This window comes from Apis florea, unplaced genomic scaffold, assembly GCF_048593485.1.
Source record: "Apis florea isolate Af1SG1 unplaced genomic scaffold, ASM4859348v1 contig_1615_pilon, whole genome shotgun sequence".
Lineage (NCBI taxonomy): Eukaryota > Metazoa > Arthropoda > Insecta > Hymenoptera > Apidae > Apis > Apis florea.
The window spans coordinates 5,334,643-5,355,433 of record NW_028256416.1 but is presented as its reverse complement, the minus strand read 5'-3'; the positions used below and the strand labels follow the sequence as shown (position 1 = coordinate 5,355,433).

At 32.2% G+C, this 20,791-nt stretch overlaps 3 protein-coding genes and 1 long non-coding RNA gene across 5 annotated transcripts in view; 3 read left to right on the top strand and 1 right to left on the bottom strand.

The window, feature by feature from the left end:
• Ptp36E (protein tyrosine phosphatase 36E) overlaps positions 1-8,529 on the top strand; it is a 95,594-nt gene extending 87,065 nt beyond the window's left edge. Inside the window, exons 6-14 of the mRNA XM_003690156.4 lie at positions 35-169; positions 1,897-2,037; positions 4,912-5,072; positions 5,189-5,324; positions 5,651-5,897; positions 6,348-6,424; positions 6,904-7,143; positions 7,625-7,969; positions 8,345-8,529. Coding sequence (XP_003690204.1) covers positions 35-169; positions 1,897-2,037; positions 4,912-5,072; positions 5,189-5,324; positions 5,651-5,897; positions 6,348-6,424; positions 6,904-7,143; positions 7,625-7,969; positions 8,345-8,425 — 1,563 coding nt within the window. The 3' untranslated portion in view covers positions 8,426-8,529. The remainder of the gene's footprint in view (positions 1-34; positions 170-1,896; positions 2,038-4,911; positions 5,073-5,188; positions 5,325-5,650; positions 5,898-6,347; positions 6,425-6,903; positions 7,144-7,624; positions 7,970-8,344) is intronic.
• The window catches only part of LOC147658849 (uncharacterized), a 161,846-nt gene that overhangs the window by 64,507 nt on the left and 76,548 nt on the right, over positions 1-20,791 (bottom strand). The window lies entirely within an intron of this gene.
• On the top strand, positions 8,401-11,606 carry LOC147658850 (uncharacterized). The gene has a single exon (XM_086902492.1). It carries the CDS (start codon positions 8,522-8,524, stop codon positions 11,462-11,464), a length of 2,943 nt encoding a protein of 980 aa, XP_086758618.1. The 5' UTR covers positions 8,401-8,521; the 3' UTR covers positions 11,465-11,606.
• On the top strand, positions 18,469-20,651 carry LOC100868968 (spermatogenesis-defective protein 39 homolog). Of its 2 annotated transcripts, none has more exons than XM_086902573.1 (9): positions 18,469-18,688; positions 18,766-18,922; positions 19,044-19,225; positions 19,298-19,434; positions 19,498-19,525; positions 19,592-19,736; positions 19,825-20,066; positions 20,195-20,371; positions 20,455-20,651. In XM_086902573.1, the coding sequence occupies exons 1-9, from the start codon at positions 18,614-18,616 to the stop codon at positions 20,578-20,580; spliced, it is 1,269 nt and encodes a 422-aa protein (XP_086758699.1). In that variant the 5' UTR covers positions 18,469-18,613; the 3' UTR covers positions 20,581-20,651. The 2 variants fall into 2 exon arrangements, with proteins under 2 accessions (XP_086758699.1, XP_086758705.1); XM_086902579.1 differs by having other exon boundaries at positions 18,545-18,708.

Sequence of the window (20,791 nt, the reverse complement as noted above, 5' to 3'; positions counted from 1 at the left end):
GATTTTATTTTATTGCAATTAATTTAAATTTCAGAGTATATTGAAACCGAACGCTTACATCGTGACTCAGGGACCTATGGAGAACACCGTGACAGAATTTTGGCGGATGGTCTGGCAGGAGAAGGCTTGTTGCATTGTGATGTTGACGAAAACGTTCGATTTTATCAAGGTAGGACGTTTGATTCAACGTTTTATCGTTTTAATTGGAGAGAAAGAGAGAGAGAGCTCAACTTTTTGGTCAAATGTAAACGGTAATAATTCGTGTGAACTAACATCAGGGTGAAGGATTGATATCTATTTGGGACATCGTGGTCGCGATAAAGGTGGTAGAAATTGTAGGGCGTAAATCGTTTCGCGTTTTAACATTTTTGTTTTGCCAACGGGGATTTACGTTTCTCCGGTTATTTTTCTTCGGATATATTCTCACAGAGGTGAAAAAATTACGGCCATTAGATTTTGATCTCTTGCGCTGTGTAAAGAATATAAAACGTGACAGCCAAATTAATAATTCTGAAAATTATATAGAATTCGAAAAGAAAAATTATATTTTTGTAACGATATATGTGCATACATAAATCATTAAGATAATATAATTTTTAATTAACTATTTCAAAAAGGAAATACCGGTTTGGTTTGTATATAATTAGACAAAATGGAATCTAAAGAATTATTGATGAATATACGTATTTCTTGCGACTATGAAAATAATTATTCTCATTTTTTCAGATAAATAAAATTTGGAAATTACCTTTTGAAAAACATCTTTTCTAATCATTAATGGCAAAAATTTCCAATTATCTTTTCACAATTATATCCACGAAAATATTTAATCCATAAATATCCACAATGATTGCAATAAACATAACCTGGTTAAAATTCAGTATAATATAGTTATAAGAATAGATTAGCAATTTCTTCCAATGTATATAAACTATATATGTACAAAACTTTTCCCATTACTTTTATATTTCCCATTCAAACCGTATCGCGCATGTAACGAGACACCCTATACATTTTCATATCTCTATGGAAATTTCTGGTGTGCGAAATTACACGGTTACACCGTGGCCCGCGGATTCTTGCGCAACGTTACACCACACACGTTCACAGTTAACCGGAGGAAATCCTCGTCCTTTCGTCACGAATCGCGCGTTCAATAAACGAAAGAATCGCGAAAACACGATGAAAAGTGAGACGAACTCGATTGAGGGACAGAGAGGGGTCTGTGATGAAGAGAAGCGGGGCATTTGCAGGTGAAAATCGACGAAGTAAACGAGTTTGGAAGTTGTTAGCAGCCACTTCACTTAGCCGCGCCTCTTTGCCTCCATAATGATGATCCACGAAGAAACGACGGTTTTCATTGGTTTCACGACAGAGATAAAGAGGGAGGGAGAGAGTTTGATGTTTGGGTTGACGTGAAAGAAATTGTAAACCCACTAGATTTCGCGCTATTTGTTCGAGTTTATTTATTTTTTCGTGTTATGGATCGTTGTTCCTAATTGTTTTTGCGGAATAACGTGCGGTATTGTTGATGTTGAACAACCGAAAGATTTCTAACGATGATGTTTATTTGAGCGGGGAAGATAATTTACAGCATCGTTAATCGAGGAAAATAATCAATCGATGAAATAGAATTGTGTAAATTTGGATATTGGTGATTCACTTTGAAAGATGTGGAGTGATACGAATCGATTCTTTAAGTCTTCCATTCTTTCCTTTTTTTTTTTCTTCGATAATTTCTAAATAAATTTTTATTTAGAACTTTGAATTAAAATTCTCGTAATTTTTCCCTTTGATCGAGTTCGTTTTTCGTCAAACGATGATTTAAGAGCGATTTTTCGTTGAAATAGTTGATATAGAACGAGCGATAACGAGTATCTAACAAATCGATTTCAGGTGATGTGCGTCCAATATTGGCCTGCAAGCAAAGAGAAAGACGAGGAGTATGGCGGTATCGGCGTTTCCGTTCTGAAGGAAGAGGAGCTCGCCAATTTCCACATACGTACGATAAAACTCTACAAGAAGAATGAAAACGACGTGAGTGTTCACAAGTTTTATAGTTATTTACGTTTTATAGAGATTTATTTCCAAGTAGATAAATCCTTATATATTGCCATTGGTTTATCTTTACAACTATTCGATCCTTTCTCTGATATTTTTATTTTATATCAAGCAATTAAACAAGAAGATACTAATTCCACTGAGTTTATTTTTTAAACTTTTGCCTAGATAGGAAAATATTAATTGTTGGTACAAATATATTTTTTGAAATTTTATTTTATCTTATAATTAAGTAGATAAAGTTCTGACATATGCAATTAGCTTATCTTTAATCTATCTTTCCTTATCTTTATTATTGTCTCTCTCATCTCACCACACATTCCCTTTTTAAGATTTCCTTGATTTGCTCTCCCTCGGCACATCTTTTTGATACTTTGGTGCATACTCTATGCTTGCTTCCTGTTTCCATTTTAAAGATTTACACGTTGTACGTGAAACATTGACAAATGTGGAACACAAACGTATTGTACATGCGTGCTTAATGTTCCTGACGTGTAAGTCATAAGTTATTTCGTAGTCTTAAATATTTGTAAATAACGTTAATAAATTAAAGAAGAAGAATTAAAAATTCTCGTTTTTTTACGATGAGAATTGATATTATTTTTTTGATATTTTTTTCCTTTTTGAAAAATTGATAATGATTTTTTAATATATTCCTTCTTTGAAAAATTTGCCTTCCACTCATGACTTTTTTCACGATAAAATCTCTTGCATAAAATCTTTGCATCCCTTATTCCGCTATATTTCTTCTTGTGTCCTCAATTTTTCTTCGAGAATACCAATCTTGCATACTAGCCATAAATGTTTGCATTTTTAATTCCCTTTCTCATTTCTTTTTAATAAATATTGAGTATTTTTCCAAGAATTCACTGAATTCTTCGATTCTAAATATTCAAATCTCGTATCTTCTCACTTCTCTTCAAATTTTCATCTTTAACTTTCCTTTTCTACAATCCTGTTTTTTTCACACATTCATCGTTGAATTTCAATTATTTTATTATCATTCTATTATTCATTATATTTATCATCGCTATTTTATCATCATTTCGATATTATCCAATTTCAATTATTCCATTCCACTTTTTCCAATCCTCTTTGAAAAGAAAACTCTTCAATCCTCTTAACAATTTCTTTCAAAATTAATTCCAATTTTTTCAATTTTTCTTTTCCTTGAAAAACTTCTTCGCCACAAATTACATGCATTTCGAAACATATTCTCTATAATGCAAAAGGACTACAGATCCCAATGATCGTCGATTCGATAATAAGATTGCCACCAAGATCTCGCGCAATCCAGAAACTTATTCCCCAAAACGAAAAGTAGACAAGACAAGGTTACAGAGGATGTCTCTGAATTCCGTGGAAGGAATCTCGCTTAGGATGAAAGTTGGTAAAAAGTTGGCGAAATTAACCAGCTGGAGGAACTGGTGGATAGAGTATTCATCTTACGAAACTGGGTGAATGTTTCAAAACGATACACGAGAAACGATGATGAGTTTGCTCGAATACATATTACACGAGGCTTAATTTTATTAACTTGCCGGAAATGGAGCAAGAACTTCATCGACATTTCGTTCGTGTTAGTTTAGACAAAATAGTTTCGTATAATTGGTTCGTATAATTTTGCTTTATTTCTAACTGTTACAGAGAAATAATTAGGGTAATGAGAATTTTAATTCTTCATTTGTACATTCTGTTGTTGTTGTTATGTCATACGATAGAATGTATAGAACATTGTTCAAGTTCAGATGATGAAGAAGAAGTAATTATAAATTATTTTGAAAATATGGTATTTGATATAATAATAAGATGTATAAAATAGTTTAAAATAGTGGTTTTAGATAATAGAATTGCAATTGATATATTTTCATATTTTATATATTTTCATGGATTGTATAGGAATATATTTAAAATATATATCACAATAGTAGGAGTATAGTTAGTATACAATCAGAATATTTCAGAATAGAAACAAGATTTTCTTAAGGATGCTTCATCTAATTGTTATGGAGATGTTTCTTCTGAAGAATTAAAACAAAGATGCCTATTTCTTTAGAGATACTTTAATTGAAACGATAGAGGCAAAGGAATATAAAATTTCAAAATAACAGAATTAGAATGAATACTGATTATTAGTTAAATCATTTTGAAATAGATAAAATATTATTGAAATAAAATATTTTTAGGAATGTAACATAGAAACAAAGAGAATTCCGTAGAAATGAGAAAAAGAAATAAAAATTATTGTACATTTAAAATATCTTATTTAAATTTTACTTTATTTAAAATGAATTTAAATTGGATGATTTCATATATTATGAATGAGAAAAGTTATACAATATGTTTAACACAAATTTAAAACATTGACTGCAACGAATGTTTTATTCATCAACATGGCTGACATAGATGTAAGTTACAGTGGAGTATCGTTTAAAACTCGAGTTAAACTGCCGACGATGTGTATGCGTTACTTCACTTGAAATGTCACATATTTATGACATTGACAATAGTAAAAAAAAAAGAAAAAAACGTATTAATCGTGCACTAAAATGAGCAAAATTTCACTAATACTCCTTCCTGAATAATTTTCACTAAACAATATAACATACAAGATACAATACAATAATACAAAAGAATAAATACCAAAATTCAAAAATTCTATTTATACCAAATCTTAAAATATTTTTCTCTGTCAAATTTCAAAAAAATAAAACATCAAAATTAAATTATAACATTTCGAATGTAATATTCCAATAAACTCTCCTCGCCATCTATAATATATTCTGTAATTTCAAAAAAAAAAAAAAAAAAAGGAAAGAAATAAAGAAAAGAATCACTGTTTAATTTCAGGAGATAACCGAAGAAAGAACGTTATTGCAGTTTCATTACACGGAATGGCATTCGCACACGTGTCCATTCGGAAACGCGGTTTTAGAATTCCGTCGGCGCGTGAGGGCAGTTGTCGGCTCTACCATAAAGAACGAGTCTGGGCCGATGGTGGTGCATTGCAAGTGAGTGTTTTACCGATGAATTTCAATGATTTCGCGCGATATTTCGCGCGTACGTGTGTTAAACGATCACACTCGTTTTTTTTTTTTTTTTCTTTTTTTTCATTGCGAATATAAAGTGACGGTGGAGGAAGATCAGGCGTGTACTTGGCGATAGACGCGAATATGGAACTGGCCGAGGAGGAGGACGCCTTCGACGTGTTCGGCTATTTGAAAAAGTTGCGGCAAAGTAGAAGAGGACTTATCGAGAACTTGGTAAATTCGCGATATCGATCGCGTCTCTTTATCTCTGTTCAAAGAAAGGGAAGATATTGGTTTAAACTTTCTTTTCCGTGAAGTTTTATTAATCGTGTAATTTTAAATATTGTCGAATATATTAAGTGTAATAATAAATTTAAAAATTCTTATTATTAATTTGAAAAAAAAAGTTTTTACGAATATACCAGATTTTCTTCTCGTCTAAGATTATTTAAAAAATTCCATATTACTAAGAAATAAGAAATGTCGAACAAACGATCCATACAATGATGAATCGTGATAAAGGTCATATAATCTTTTTACGACATTTCATTATTATGCAGGAACAATATAAATTCGTGTACGATACACTGGAGGAGTTCGTGGTGTGCGGTACCTCGTGGTTTCCGGTCTCGGAACTGTCGCAGCGTCTCAAGCAGAAAAGTATAAAAAACCCAACTAAGATGAATGAATATCAACGGGAGTATCAGCAAATTTGTAAGCAAACGCCGCGTTTTACGATCGGGGACTGCGCCGGGGGCCACAGAGCCGATAACAGGGAAAAGAACAGGGATGTGTTGGTCGTGCCGCGTAAGTTTCCGTCTATAAAACCATATAAACGTATGAATGTTTCTTTGAAAAAGAAGAAAAAGAAAGAAAAAGAAAAAGAAAATAGTAATCGGAGTACAAAAAATCAAAGCGTTTGTAAATATTTGCTTATCATGAATATGCGGATAATGAAAAAAGGAGGCCGCATATTTTTTTTTTGTTTCTAAATTTTTATCTATATTTTTTTTTTTTTTTTTTAGGAATGTTTGCAAAAAGTATTGAATTTTATCTTTTTTTTTCGTGTATTTTATTATTGATATTTTAGAAATTATATTTTATATTTTCTTTTCGTTTTACAAGGAATATAAATTATTAATCGCGATATGTAAATATTTTATTAAATTGTATTATGTGGATATGTATAAATGATAAATGTTGTATCTATCGCATATCAATCATATTTTATTCATGAAGTAATATTTTTCACTTTAGCTGACAACTTTCGACCATACCTCACCAGCTTCCAGGGTAACAGTTACACAGATTATATAAATGCTGTGTTTGTAGATGTAAGTTTGAGATTTATATTCGTTTCATGTTAACGCTACTCTTTTCTTAACCAATTAATCCATATCTCTTAAAAAAGATATATTAATTTCTATCTTTAAATTTTTTCATTGATTGAAATCAATTAATCATTAATTGATCAATAAATCATTCAGAATTTTTGCACATCGACTTTTTATCTATATTTTTAAATCACTCTAGGATCTCCGTATATCTTATGTTAATAACAGAAGCCTTTTTCCTTACATTTATCTTTACTAAACTATTAATTCATTCACGTTTTACAAACTCATAACAAATTGATAACTTTTACAAAAAAAAATTCTTATTTCTTCTATTTCAAATTGCATCCCATCAACTGCATATGCTTGAAACTCCTATAACCACATCACCTCGTAGTAGAAGATCCCTTCCTTGATTCTTATTCCACGAACATGTAACAAGATGTTCGCTTTTTTTTCTAAATGAGCATTCTTGACAGGGTTACACGAAACCCAGGGAATATATCGTGACTGAATGGCCTCTTCGACACACGTGCGGCGAGTTCTGGTCCCTAGTTTACGATTACGAGTGTGCCGCTGTAGTAGTACTATGTGTACCACCTCCAGGCTCCACCAATTTTCCCAGCTTTTGGCCCGAGGGAAAGCATTCGAAGAAATACGGTCCTGTGTTCACGATTGATCACATCAGTCACAATCATTATACGAATATTAAAACCTGGGTAAGAAGCAATATTTTTTTTTCTTTTTGTTATTTTTGAAGTTTTTTTGATTTAAATTTAAGAAAAAAATTATATAAAAAATATAGTTCTTTTAGTTTTATTAATTAATATCTTTAATTATTTGTATTGGAAATGTATTATTATTATTAGATTATGGATATATGTGTGTGTAGAATCAAACTTTTATGAATACAATTTAAAAAATGAAGCTATAATTATATTTTGAATATTTAGTTTTCTTTTTATATATTTATATATATGATATAAACGTCCACATTTAGAACATTTTCAAAGGAATCTTCTTCATAATTTACAAAGTTATACAGTTCTTTCTGTCAAGAATTTTATACATCTCATCATCATACATTCTAAAGAGAATTAAGATTCGAATTTTCACATTTTTACCCAAATTTCATAACACGTAAATAATCGTCGATATATATTGCAAGAAGAATTTCACAAAATAAATACGTGTTCACAGATTTTTAGGATAAATAAAAAGATCGTGTCGTTGACCGAATTAATGGCAGGCGTGAAGGCTCCACCGAAGACAGTTCAGCTGTTCCAATTGACCTGTTGGCCAATGGGTCACAAGGTTCCGACATCGACAAACAGTCTGGTCGAGCTGATGAATATGGTGGAGAGATGGAGGCAACGGACTGATTATGGACCGGTCGCTGTGGTCTCCCCGGATGGCAGAAGTCGTTGTGGCGTATATTGTGCCGCAAACGCGTGTATAGAGCAGGTGATACAACACGGGGAAGTGGACATTTTCCAGGCAGTTAAAACCGTGCGCAGGCACAGGCCTCAACTCGTTGAGAACATGGTGAGTGGTTAAGGAGGAAGAAATGGAGGATCTTGTATATACTAGTATATACTTGTTGTAATTACTGGAACTGTGAACTCCTTGAGAATGGTTTCCTTGAAATTAGACACAGGATATTACTTGCAATTTATAACGTCGAACATCATAGTCGAATTTCTTTTCACCTTCTGTTCTAATTGTTTAACTCTTTTTACGCCAGAATCCGATATTTTCTTATCCAATTCAACAAAAATTAATAACTCTTCAGAAAAAAAAAGGGATTATCTACAATGATTTGAACGAAAAATAACTTGTAACGCATTGCGCGATGAAAATACAAAATGAAAACTAGTCCCAAACAAACTCCTTTTATAACTCTTCCCAAATATCTTGCAGACCGAGTACAAATACTGTTACGATCTGGTATTGCACTACGTGCTACATTACCTGAACAAGGACATGAACGAGAAAAAGTGAGAAAGCGAGTTGAGGGACGAGCTGTGGTTCATCGAGTTCGGCCGCGGGGCGGCGCTGCCGTTGACTCCGGAGGAAGCCCCGGTTGATGGCGAACCTATGGTCCCGTGCGCCCAAGGTCGCGTCATAGTGGAGACAGCGCGGCCAGCTTTACCGTACTTCGCCACATGCACCAGCTACCGTCGCCAGGTGCCAAGTACCAGCACACCGAACGAAATAGCTGCCAGTGTTTCCGGCACGTCGTCGAGCACCACACAAACGGACCAACAATCGACCGGTTCTAGCGGCAACAGGGGCGCCATCAGCAAGAACGCGTTGTTTTCGGCTCACAGTATCGCGGCAAGGCCGGAAGACCTCGGTGTAATACCCTGGCACTTCGAGGATTACACGACTATCGACTCCTTGTCGGGACTCGATCGGAGCTCGTATCCCTCGTACCCGCGCATGGACACGGAAATGAGGCCAGACGCCACGTCAACGAGGAACAGCAGCATCGAGAGTGAGCTACCACGACCGTCCACGGTAAGCGCCGCACCTAGGAAAGCGTACATGGACCTGAGAGACGCCATTGCCCTGCTGGACGAAACGTGTCCGAATCAGGAGCCCAGCCCGTCCCTCACGCCGAGGACACCGAGGACACCGTTGACGCCACACCCGAGGAACAAAAGGGCGAGGTCGAAGAGCAGCGACAACTCGTCCAGCTACAGCAACGAACGGCTGAACGATCGATCGTTCGAGAAAGAGGGCAAAGAGAAGAAGCGACCGTTTCTGAAGAAGATCGGCATCTCGAAGACGGAGGACAAACCGTTTCTGGCGAAGCTGGCGCCTAAGATTATCGGCAAACCTTATTTGGAGAAGATAGGACCTAGCAAAGCGGTGGAGAAGCCGTTCTTGGATAAGATTGGATCGTCGAAGACGTTGGACAAGTTCACGTTCGAGACTCCGCGTTACGAGAGGAGGATCGAAAGGTGGGATGAAACTTGTATGGAAGATGCGAGAAAGGTTGAAGAGGTAAAACCGGAGGAGAGGAGAGGAGGTATTGAGAAGAGTACAAGGTTGGAGCAGTCGTTCGATATTCAACGAAGGAAGTCTGGAAAGGGTCCTTTGTTGAAGATGTATTCTTTTGAGACCGAGGACTTGGACTCGACCGTTCAAGTGAAGGACAATCGAGATCCTCTTCGAGGTGCCTCTTTGGACGACGTTCTGGATTCCGGACCTAGCTCTTTGCCATCGGAGATCACTGCGACGAACGAATCACCGAAACCAGAAACGAAGGAACGAGTTAGCAACGGCGCTGAATTGCTCAAGTGTCGCGTCACGACCAGCGAGGAGATCATATTTACGAATGCTAGCGTTGGCTCTGACAAGGAGCCTAATAGTTGGGGAAATTCGCCGAAAAAGAAATGGCAATTCAAGAGAGACTCGTCGACACCGAAAACGCCCGCGCATCGGAAAGTGATCCAAAGCTCTCAGAACATTGATCAGACTCAAGATAGTGTTCCCAATTCGCCAATGAAACGTCCTATTTCATCCGTTTTTACTGGTCAAGATGAGGATTCACAGGCTGACTCCTCGGAGAAGAACATTTATTCTCCGTTGAAGACTAGAAGGCAGACATACGAAGATTTGTTAGACAGAAATGATAAAGTTCAAGATGAAAAGGTAGGGAAACAAGCGCAGTTCGAGAGACGAGGTATCTCCTCCGATAATCTTTTGTCCAAGGATCGTTCTGTTGCCTCCATTGGGTATCAAGAGAGTAATCAGATTGAGAAAGCCAGAGAAGCATCGTCAGAGGATTATCTGGCGCATAAGATTGGCCAAGAGTACACGAGGGAAACGTTTAAACAACTTCAGGATAAGTTTAGGTACCATGAAATACCCACTGAAACGTATGCGGATTTCAAAAGACGCACGAGAGGTAGTGTTCAAAGTATAATTGGAAGGCAACAAGAACGATTGAAGGTAAATAACATCGCGTCAGATGTTTGTGACGAAAGTTGCAAAGACACTGCGTTGAAAACAGAGGAAGAATCGGTAGGCTCGTCTCCCGTCAAGATGCAAACAGATTCGACTTCTGACGACAAGAACGAGATAGTACGAGTCCATACAGTTAGATCGGTATTGAAGAAACAGCAAGGTATAGATCATCCTAGTGATCAAGAATTAGATTCCAATTCGTCTATAAGACGACCAAAGAGAAGGATTTTCCACGAACCGTCCCAGGAGACGATGGACTTGTTGACTGAATTGAGAAAAGTGAAGAGTTTGTTGAAAACTCCATCGTGGGAGAAGGATCTCGAGCTGGACAAAAAGCCGGTCCGACAGCCTAAGCGTATTTTGTTAACCGACAAGGAATTCTGTCTGTCTGTTGAGCGGGAGAACAGTATTCGCCGTCCATCAAAGGTAATCAATTCGTTGCAGAAAACGGAGGAAGGACAGTCGGATGGGAAGCAAGAAGATCAAGAGAAAGAGGAACAGAGAGAAGAGGAAAGCGAAGAATCTGATAGGAAAATTCCTGGCCCGGCTCTGTTCGAGAAAAAGTGTTTATCGTTGGACTATGCCGATGACGAGAAACCGCAGAGGTCGGAGGCTAGAGCTATTTCTTTGGCCTCAACCAGGAATTTGCCTTCAGAGACCGAGGAAATGATCGATTACTCGGATTTGACGTTGATATGCGACTCGAAAAGCTATTCGTCGGACGTGTTCAACACTCCAACGGATGAAATAAACGAGAAGGAGCGTGACAACGACTTGGAGAGAAACGTTCCGAAGGAGATGAGTCAGAATCACTGCGTCGAGGTCGATATCGCGATTCCTATCGATCAGAGGGCGAGCAGTCCGAAGGATAGGGTGCAAATTCAAGGGAGGACTAGCGATCTTTACGAGATTATATCCCCCAGATCAACGCCTTTCCGAGTGAAAAAGAGGCTCGGGAAGATCTCTGTCGAGGAGACAGTCAAGCCGGAGAGTTTCACCCTAGGTTCTAAGGTCGACTGCCGATCCACCGTTGCCCAGAAACGGACCAAGTGCTTCCCTTTATAACGCACGCCGACCTGCCAGTGGGCGAAACACTCTCTGACCACGTTCAGTGTTTGTCTTCACTCTGAAGGAAATTTGAGGCGAGAATAATGGCAAATCTGTCGGTCGCATTTAACTCTTCTGATAAGATTGATCGGTGCTCGAGGTGATCGTAGAATTGGAACTGTATGAGGTGGTCAGAATCAGAGGAGTTAACACAATTGATCTGGTTTACTGCCACGCCTTTATCCTCGCCCTCTATTTCTGTCAGGGCGAAATTGGCAACCAATATTCGCAGTTGTTCTTGGGGATAATTATCTAATTCAATTTTGATTTCTCTTTTATTTATCGACAAAACACAAGATAAGAAGATTATGCCTTTTTGTTAGATTTAAAAGAAAGATTATTCTTTTTATTTTGTAGCGAATTCGGAACGTTCATTTTCTCCAAGATCCGAGTAATTTGCCACTTTCCAACATCAGGAGAAATAAGGTTTCCTTCAGATAGAGAGTCGTCAATGGTTCACACTCACGCAGATAATATTCTAAACGCATCCCGACCACTTTTTACGACGTTTCGCGATAGGAAACGGTTCGAAGAAGCTCGACAGATCGATTGCGAATTTTACCACACGGTGTATTATATCCGAACATCCGACAACGACGAAACGGATCGCGCGCACACTTCTGCCTGTCGAGCAGTGCCTTGTTCGTGGATATATTTATTTAGACAAAAAGAGAAAAACCAAAAAAACGAAGAAAATTAAGCGAAAGAATTGCGAAAAATCCTATCGAATGATATGATACTTAAGTAGAAATGAAAAAAAGAAAAAAAAAAAAAACAAAAAATATATATAATATATATTCCGACTGCGGGCCGGATTTTCTGAATGGGTCCACGGAGTTGCGCTTTCGATCACGCGAATCACAAATATTCTTCGATTGTTTTCCCACAAAAATTTTCGCCGAACTTTCAAAATCAACGACACGTAACTTAAAAATCAGAATAACGCGGCATTTTAACTCGTTTCACACTTCACTATCCGCCATATTTATGCGCATGCGTATAAACGTATTAGCGTCACGTGACGTCCCCTTTAATCCTTTTCCATGTTTCGCACTGTTTTATCAGTAAAATCTCTTTGATGGAAAAATCCACATGATCTAATAAGGGACGATCATAAAAAGAGACTAAAAATAGAGACTCGCGAGAGAGTGCAACTCCCACGCTTGCCAAGCCTATTCCCTGTTCGGCGAAGCGCGTGACGTTTTAACGACACAAAAAACGTAATATATTATAATATATCGGAGAATAACAGATTGTTACGTTCCTCTTATAATTTTTTAGAGGTAGATAGGGTTGATAAACACACTCAATGGAATAATACGGAAAGTAAAGAAATATAAATGTAGATATATAAATATATATATACATATACAGATACATGTAAGGAGAGATGGTACTTAGAATACACTATCGTTGCTCCGATGAAATATTTGTACGTATTCTACTATATACATATATGACTATTAGAGATTAAAGCGAGTTGGTATATATGATATGATATATATATATATATTTATACATGCATACGCGTATACACCAGGTGACAAGTATAAAAGCGTATGTGTACCTAAATAGGTGTACGAATCCTATAGTTGACGAAATGTGCCAAAAAAGATACGATTTATTGTATGTTATGAAGTTACTTTTATATATATTTATACAGAGAGTTTTTTTTCTGTAAAGTATATAACACCCCGGATTGAAGATTCTTCAGCATATTCTAAATAGAGAAATTCTCAATGTGTTATAACGTTTTGTTTAATCAATATACAGGATGATCCATATATTATGATTATTTCAAATATCATTGTTATTGATAGAAAAAAGAATTATCGGAATAAAAATGTATATGTTATTTAAAAATTAATACAATTGGTATGGATTAAGATATTTTTAAAAATTGTTCAGACAGTGTAAATTTAAAATTTGTTATATTGAAAAAATTTGATTATGATTAATCTTTTTAATCTCTACATGAAAAGATATTTACATCTTTTAAATTTTATATCTTTCTCATTAAAATATATATATTGTAAAAAATTTTGTAAAAATTAATTGTTTTTTTTTATCAAAAATATAAAAAGCATATACAGAATGATTATAATTCTAAATATTTATAATATATATATATATTATGGATTATCCTGTATAGATTTTAGATCAATATACATATATACATGTGTATATATATATATATACATATAAACGAATGTGTATGTGAGTAGAATAATAAGAGAACAGAAAATTCGCGCAATGTTGTAGAACAGCAATGTCAAGCTCAATAGCGTCTTCGATTCGAGGAATTATAAATTTTTTTTAAAAAAACACTCTGTATTACGTGTGCGCGGTTTTGTCCACGCGATTATAGATGTATAAGTGTGGGTGTCGCGCGCACACGCGACTTGTCCATTGCACAGGTGAAGGTGCGCGTACAGATTACATTCGTATATATGAATAGATATCGTTTATGTGTATTTTCACGCATGCACACTGACCGATTACAATTTTAATTACAAAAGTTCATGATCCATTTGTGATACTCGTTGTTTCTCAATGAATTTTCATTTTTTTTTTTTCTTTTTTTTTTTTTTTTTTAGTAATTAATTTTGAAATTCGCAAAATTTCTTCGATTATTTGTATTATATATATTTCGAGCATTTTTTTCCAATTATTAATATTTTATTAACTCTCTTTTGAACGTGTAATATTTTTCGGTACATTTAATTTTTTTATTCGTGTTTAAGGGCAACAAATGTTTGACCGATAACAAAACATAATTTATGATTTTCTTGAAAATCTCTCACGCATAATGTTTACGGTCAGTAAAGTGCAATCAAAAACCATGGTGAGGCAGGGTTCACGTTCTAATTCGGGGGCATAAATCGTCCAAACTCTTTCTTAACTTTAACAATTAAAAAAAGAATTGAAAGAAACATCACAACAGCCATCCGTCCATCTTTTCGGCTGTCCATGCTCGTCATCTGTGTGTGTACCACGAAAAACACGTGCTTTTCATCTATCACATTTTATTAAATTTCTCTTTTTAGATTAAAATAGAATTCATTAATTCTTTAATTCTTTTCAAGTCAGGTAAAATTTAATTTTCGAAATTTAAAAAATTTGCATGTACCATTGATATTGAGCATTTAGAAAAACGTTACAAATTAATTTCAAAGATAAAGAGATTGAAAGAAAAAATTTTTATTTCAATAATCAAGATCAACGAGAACCGCTAAATGAAAAAAAGAAAATTATTTTTCAATGTAGAAAAAATGAGGAAAAAAAACGAGATAGATGGAAAAGCATTTACAGTCACGTTCTAAAATAAAAATAAATAAATAAATAAATGATAATAAAAAAAAAAAACCAATCGCGAAGAGGATCGTTATATTCTGGTTTTAAAACTACTGGTTTCTTTCTCGCAGGCGAGATTTTAGTGGCCGAAAACTAACCCCTAAACTTTTGTCCATTTGTCACGTCTAGTAAATTTTTTAACTTTTATTTCGAGAAAGTTTATGGGGATGTATTAGAAATTTAGCCGTACAATTTCTTTTTTATTTTCTTTCTTTCTTTTTTTTTCTTTTTTATTCCCGCTGGAAGTTTCGCGATCTACGGGAATTTTAACAATTTTACGCTCCGATTGATCGGAGAAGAGATTGTTTCTCGATTTACTCGATTCGATTACACTTTACTGAAGATTTTACGAAGCTTCATTGCTAGAAGAGAAACGAAGATTCTTTAACCTCTTGAGGAATAATGATACAAGTATAATTTTTTATATAAATATAACGTGCCAACGTATTGTCGATTATATTAAAAAAAAAAAAAAAAAAAAAAAAAATTAGAATTTTTAATTGAAATGCAAGATATCCTAAAAAGTTTTTTTCCGATTAGAGATTAAAGATATTTTAAATCGATTCGAATAAAAGAACAATTATATTTTTTTTTACAATTTTAACAAGAAATAATTCCTGAAGAGGTTGGAAAGAATTTTCGAATTTGTTATTCCTAATAAATTTTTTCTATCGTTGTTTAGCTGAATAGTTGCTAATATTTTAATATTTTATGGAAGGTATAAAATTATCGAAGGTGTGGTGTTAAAAATCGATGGATTTTTAATACTGGATGATTGGATAGTTGTTGTTGCAAGTAAAGTATATAGTATATTTTGTTTGTTGTAAAATAAGGAAAAAGAAACGAAAGAAATCAAATCGTGCACGTAAGATCAGAAGAGTGAAGTTTAACGTGTATGAATACTTCGACTAAATCGACAATATACTGTGAACGACCTAACGTTGAGGTTTCTTTCGGACTCGTTAAAGCACGCATGTACAGTTATTAGATTTTTTAAATGTTGAATGTTATGTTAACGAGTTAAAAAATTGTATTTCTAAGCGAATGAATTCCCCCGGAATTGTATTAAAACTCGGAAATGTACTTGTTCGAGTGTCGAGTATTTAAATTACGCGCGCAATTCACAAGTCGAATCTCGAAACTGTGAACGCTTATGTCTTCTAATAACGTTTATTTCATTTCTATTCAATTTTGAAGATTCTAGATACAATTTTTAATTTTACGTGCACAGTAATTTTTTGCATTTTTTTCTTTATCGTAAATTTTTAATTTTTAAACGATCAAAGCGTAAGAAAGAAATAATGAAAGGAAAATGTAATAAAATTTTCTTTTCTTCTCTGAAGAGATTGGATATTAAAATATTCGAAATTTCACTTCGTTCATTGAGAACCATTTGATGGAACGAATTTTTAAAAACATGAGGCATAAAGCGTTCGAGAATTCATTTCCATAAAGACTCTCCCCAACGTTCGCAATTTCCTTTTCCCGTACATTATTTCGCCCGAAAAAGTACGAAAGCTCAGAAAAATATTGAGAAGAAGTTCTAAATGCAGTCCATTTATCAAGTTGAATTTAAATGTCGAGCGAATGAGCGACGTTTTGTAAATTGTGTGATAAGTGATTTAAATAAAAACACGAGAGAAAAAGAGAGATGTGGTACATTTTGTGTAACATTGGTACGTTGTTGTAAATAATAAATAGATCGTACGTTGTATCATGGTTATTTAATTTACCTCATTATCATTAAATTTACGTCCATTAGTATAAATTGTTATCATACGTATACTTTAATAATAAAATATGTATAAAATTTACTTGCGAAATATAGGAAAAAAAAGAAGAAAATTTACATGCGATCTCAGACGAGGTATAGAATAGATTTAACGTTTGATGCATTCTTTATTCTATACATGAAAAATATTAATCGCAGAATAAAATTGAAATTAAGATTAAATTTCAATATCAAATTATAAATCAGAAATAAAACTACTAGAAAGTATCTTATAGTACATATTATATATATATATATAATATTGCATTTTATATTTGTATGATTGTATTTATAAAAATTATTGTAAAATAGTTTATATAAATATGTTTCGCGAAATCGTCATCTTAGAGATACATTGTAAGAGCAAAAATTTTAAATTTAATATTTTTTATATTAAAGATTAAAATATATTGTAGTTTTGAAAGAAAAATAATGAAAGTGTATTCAATAGTTCAAGTGAAATTTCGTATATATGATGTGCCGAACTGTTATAGACAAGGAAAGCAAATAGTGGGAGAAAGATAGAGATAGGTTAAAAATTGTGAAATCAGCGCCATCTGCAGAGTGCCGCAAATGAAACTAATAAATAAAGGATAGCAAATAATAAGAAGAAGATAGAGATAGAATAAGAATTATCTATCAGCACCATCTTGTGAGTAACTTTACAAGTATGTTTTTTCGGCAGTTTTAAAAGATGGCGCTAATATTTAATTCTGACTCTGTTTTATCCTTCATCCAAAGAGATACCTTTGATATTCGAGAGATGGCGCTAATAGACAATTCTTAATTTATCTCTATCTTTTTCTTTCTATTTGCTATCCTTGTATATATAGTTTCATTTGCGGCACTCTGTAGATGGCGCTGATTTCATAATTTTTAATCTATTTCTATCTTCTTCTATTATTTGTTTTCCTTGTTTATATTTGTTCGCATAAATAATAATACGCACGAAGAAACGGCTTCGATATCTGATTTATCCTTATTGTCTTTCTTGCTTAATTCATTGATTAAAAATTTTTAAATTTAATACTATTTAATTGAATTTTTATATGTCATAAGTATATATATATATATATATATTATATATATATTATATATTTTTATATCTTTTCTTGTAATTTTTCATAAAATTACATAGGATATCTGTATATTATATTGATCTTATGGGTATGTAATATTTCATTTGTTTTTAATTTTGTATTCTTATAATTAAAATAAATATATTTAAGAAAAATGATATATGATTATTTTATTATCTAATTTGTGCTAATTTGTGATATAAAATATTTTTTATATTATTGATAATATTTATATTTTCATATTATGATGATTAAAATTGATCAAATGTTCTACATTGATGTTAGACAATATTATAGAAAATTTAAAAAATGTTTTCATAAAGCAAAATAAAATAAAAAAAAAATATAATGAAATAATGGCAGTGAGTGTGAAGTTTTTTTCTTTAAAATTATTTACGATTAAAAATTGACCAAAATATCTCTATGACAAATCTTCCAAAACAAATACATTTAAAGCAGTTGTGCACAATGGTTCTCAAATTATGTTTAATAGAAATAAAAAAAAAAATATAAAAATGCAAATACTAATTTGCTATTACTAATTTATTTAATACAAATTGTATAGAAAATTGTATAACAAATTATTTTTAAGAATTACAAATTATTTCTATTTTAGAAATAAATATATTTTGAAATTTTCTTCTATTATTAAGAATTGGAATATTAATATTGAAAAAATAATTTAAAAAATAATTCTAACAACAAATTATATTCAGAATTATATTATTTTAAATTATAGAAAGCATAAAAGAATTTATTTTTTTAAAATTGGTACGTCAACTTATGAAACATAAGATTCCATAAGATATTAGGTCTATGTCATATTTATCGTCTATGATTTAATATATTAGATATTCCAGTATAATTAATAAATACGTAGATTATTTATACAAAACTAAAATCATGACTTCTGCTAAAGATGATGAAGATTTTTGGTACAGTAGTGAAAAGCGATCTTTCTGTTTTGAAAATAATGAGGTTAAGTTAATAAAATTGATGTTAGTAATTTTAATACTAATTTTTTATAATTTTTAATAAAATAATATTAAAAATAGGTGGATCAATTGTTTGGAGTATCAAAAACTGATACAGATAAATTATGGGCTGGTATTTCTAATACGTCAACAGCAGAAGGATCTTTAAAAACTTCTACTGATTATCAACCACTTAAGCCTATGTTATCTATTATCTCGGAAAAAACGCTTTCTTGCAGTATGTCAGTAAAGTTATATATAGATCAAAATATTCAATGCAATATGCTTGAATTTTCATTATTTTTATTGAATAATAATATAAATAGATGTATTCATTACATGAAAATTTTGTTTCATAGTTTTAGCAACAGATAAATTACAAAATCTTCATCCAGAAGCAGCTATTGTACAACCAGATATCACTCTTAGGAAAATTTTACTTGGTCAACCATATTCTTTGGAACAATATAAATCACTTGCCAGTAAAACTGCCTTATTAGATACAGCGATAATAAATGGCGATGGAAATGCCATTTTAATAGTAATTTTTTATTTCTATAATTTTTTGAATTCTTTTTTTTATATACAATAAATAAAAGAAATTATATTTTAGATTATTTTATTTCTTACAAAAACTCTTAAAAGATCTTTAGTTCAAAGGATATTGGCAGAAAGACCTGATGCTGTGAATGTTTACATAAGATATCTTTCTATAAGATTACAAATAAATGAAATTACAGATATTTTAACGTATGTATTAATAATGTGAATAATTTTTTAATTAATTTTCTAATTAATTTATAATTTTTTCAGAATGTTAGGACAATCAATGGATGCTGCTGTAAGTTTTATATTAATATATAATAAAATTGTTAATTCTATTATATTTTATTTATTTATATTTTAGATGAAAACTTTACATATTATTATAAAAAATACTCGAGATCCTGATAGATTATTAAATAAACTTCGAAATAGTTATAAAACACAATTCTCAGCTTTAACTGAATGTAAAGAAGCCTCATTTGTACAATCTTATATAAAATTACTTGGTAACAAAAATCACTTAAAAATAATATGCAATTATATGTAAAATATATATATATATATATATATATTTATTTATTAATATATTATTAGAGTGGCAAATGGCAGTGAAAAAAATAGATGGAAACGAGAATATTGAATTAAATTCATCTGTTCTTAATTGTTTAAAACATGCATGCAAGGATCATTGGAATTTATCAGAAAATACTTTAATGTCTCCTACAATTTTATCTCAACAACATGATGTCTCTCCTAAACAATATCAAAAGGTTGCATTAGAAGTTAGAGCATCAGCTGCTGAATGGGATGATGTTGATCGATTACTTTTAACAAAGGTGGGATTTTTGTATTAAAATAAAATATAATAATGCATAATAATGTATAATGTATAATATATAAAATTTTACAATAATTCAATTTTATAATTTTATAATATAATTATTAATTTAATAATAATTATTAGGGATGGTTAGGAAGTAAAAAATTACAAATTCATCTTCCTATTGAAGATGTGCTAAAAATATTGCATAATAATAATGCACCTTCTGAAGTACTTGAGAAATACTTAAAATATGTGGATAATATAGAGAGGCGATTGGAATTATCAAAAAATATGCATTGTTTTAGAATAGCCATTGATGTAAGTACTATTTTTAATAGGCTGAATTAATATATTAATCTTCATATATTAAGTTAAATTGATATAAAAATTTTTTTCCATAGATACTTGTACAACAAGCAGATCGTACTGCATTGATGGAATATAAAACAAAATTACAACCACAATCTGAAGAATATTTTTACGCGGAAAGCGCGCTACGATTGCCATCAGTTAAATGGAAAAGCTAAATCTTGTTTTATTTATTGTACTGTATTTAAATATTTATTACACAAAAAGATAATCATACATTTTTTAATAACTAGTTTTAATTTATTCCTCCTTAAAAAATATATTTATATTATTTCATTCATATATAATTGAAATATTTCCACAAAATATCAAATACAAAAATATTAATTCTTAATGATAAAAAAATGATAAAATTCTATAAGTATATAT

What these genes read in the sequence shown, in the direction of transcription:
- LOC147658850 (XM_086902492.1), top strand. Translation starts at nt 8,522, where the DNA reads ATGGTCCCGTGCGCCCAAGGTCGCGTCATAGTGGAGACAGCGCGGCCA.
- LOC100868968 (XM_086902573.1), top strand. Translation starts at nt 18,614, where the DNA reads ATGACTTCTGCTAAAGATGATGAAGATTTTTGGTACAGTAGTGAAAAG. An exon ending in TCTGTTTTGAAAATAATGAG is followed by an intron (nt 18,689 to 18,765) that starts GTTAAGTTAATA and finishes TATTAAAAATAG; the next exon opens with GTGGATCAATTGTTTGGAGT. An exon ending in ATCTTATATAAAATTACTTG is followed by an intron (nt 19,737 to 19,824) that starts GTAACAAAAATC and finishes ATATATTATTAG; the next exon opens with AGTGGCAAATGGCAGTGAAA.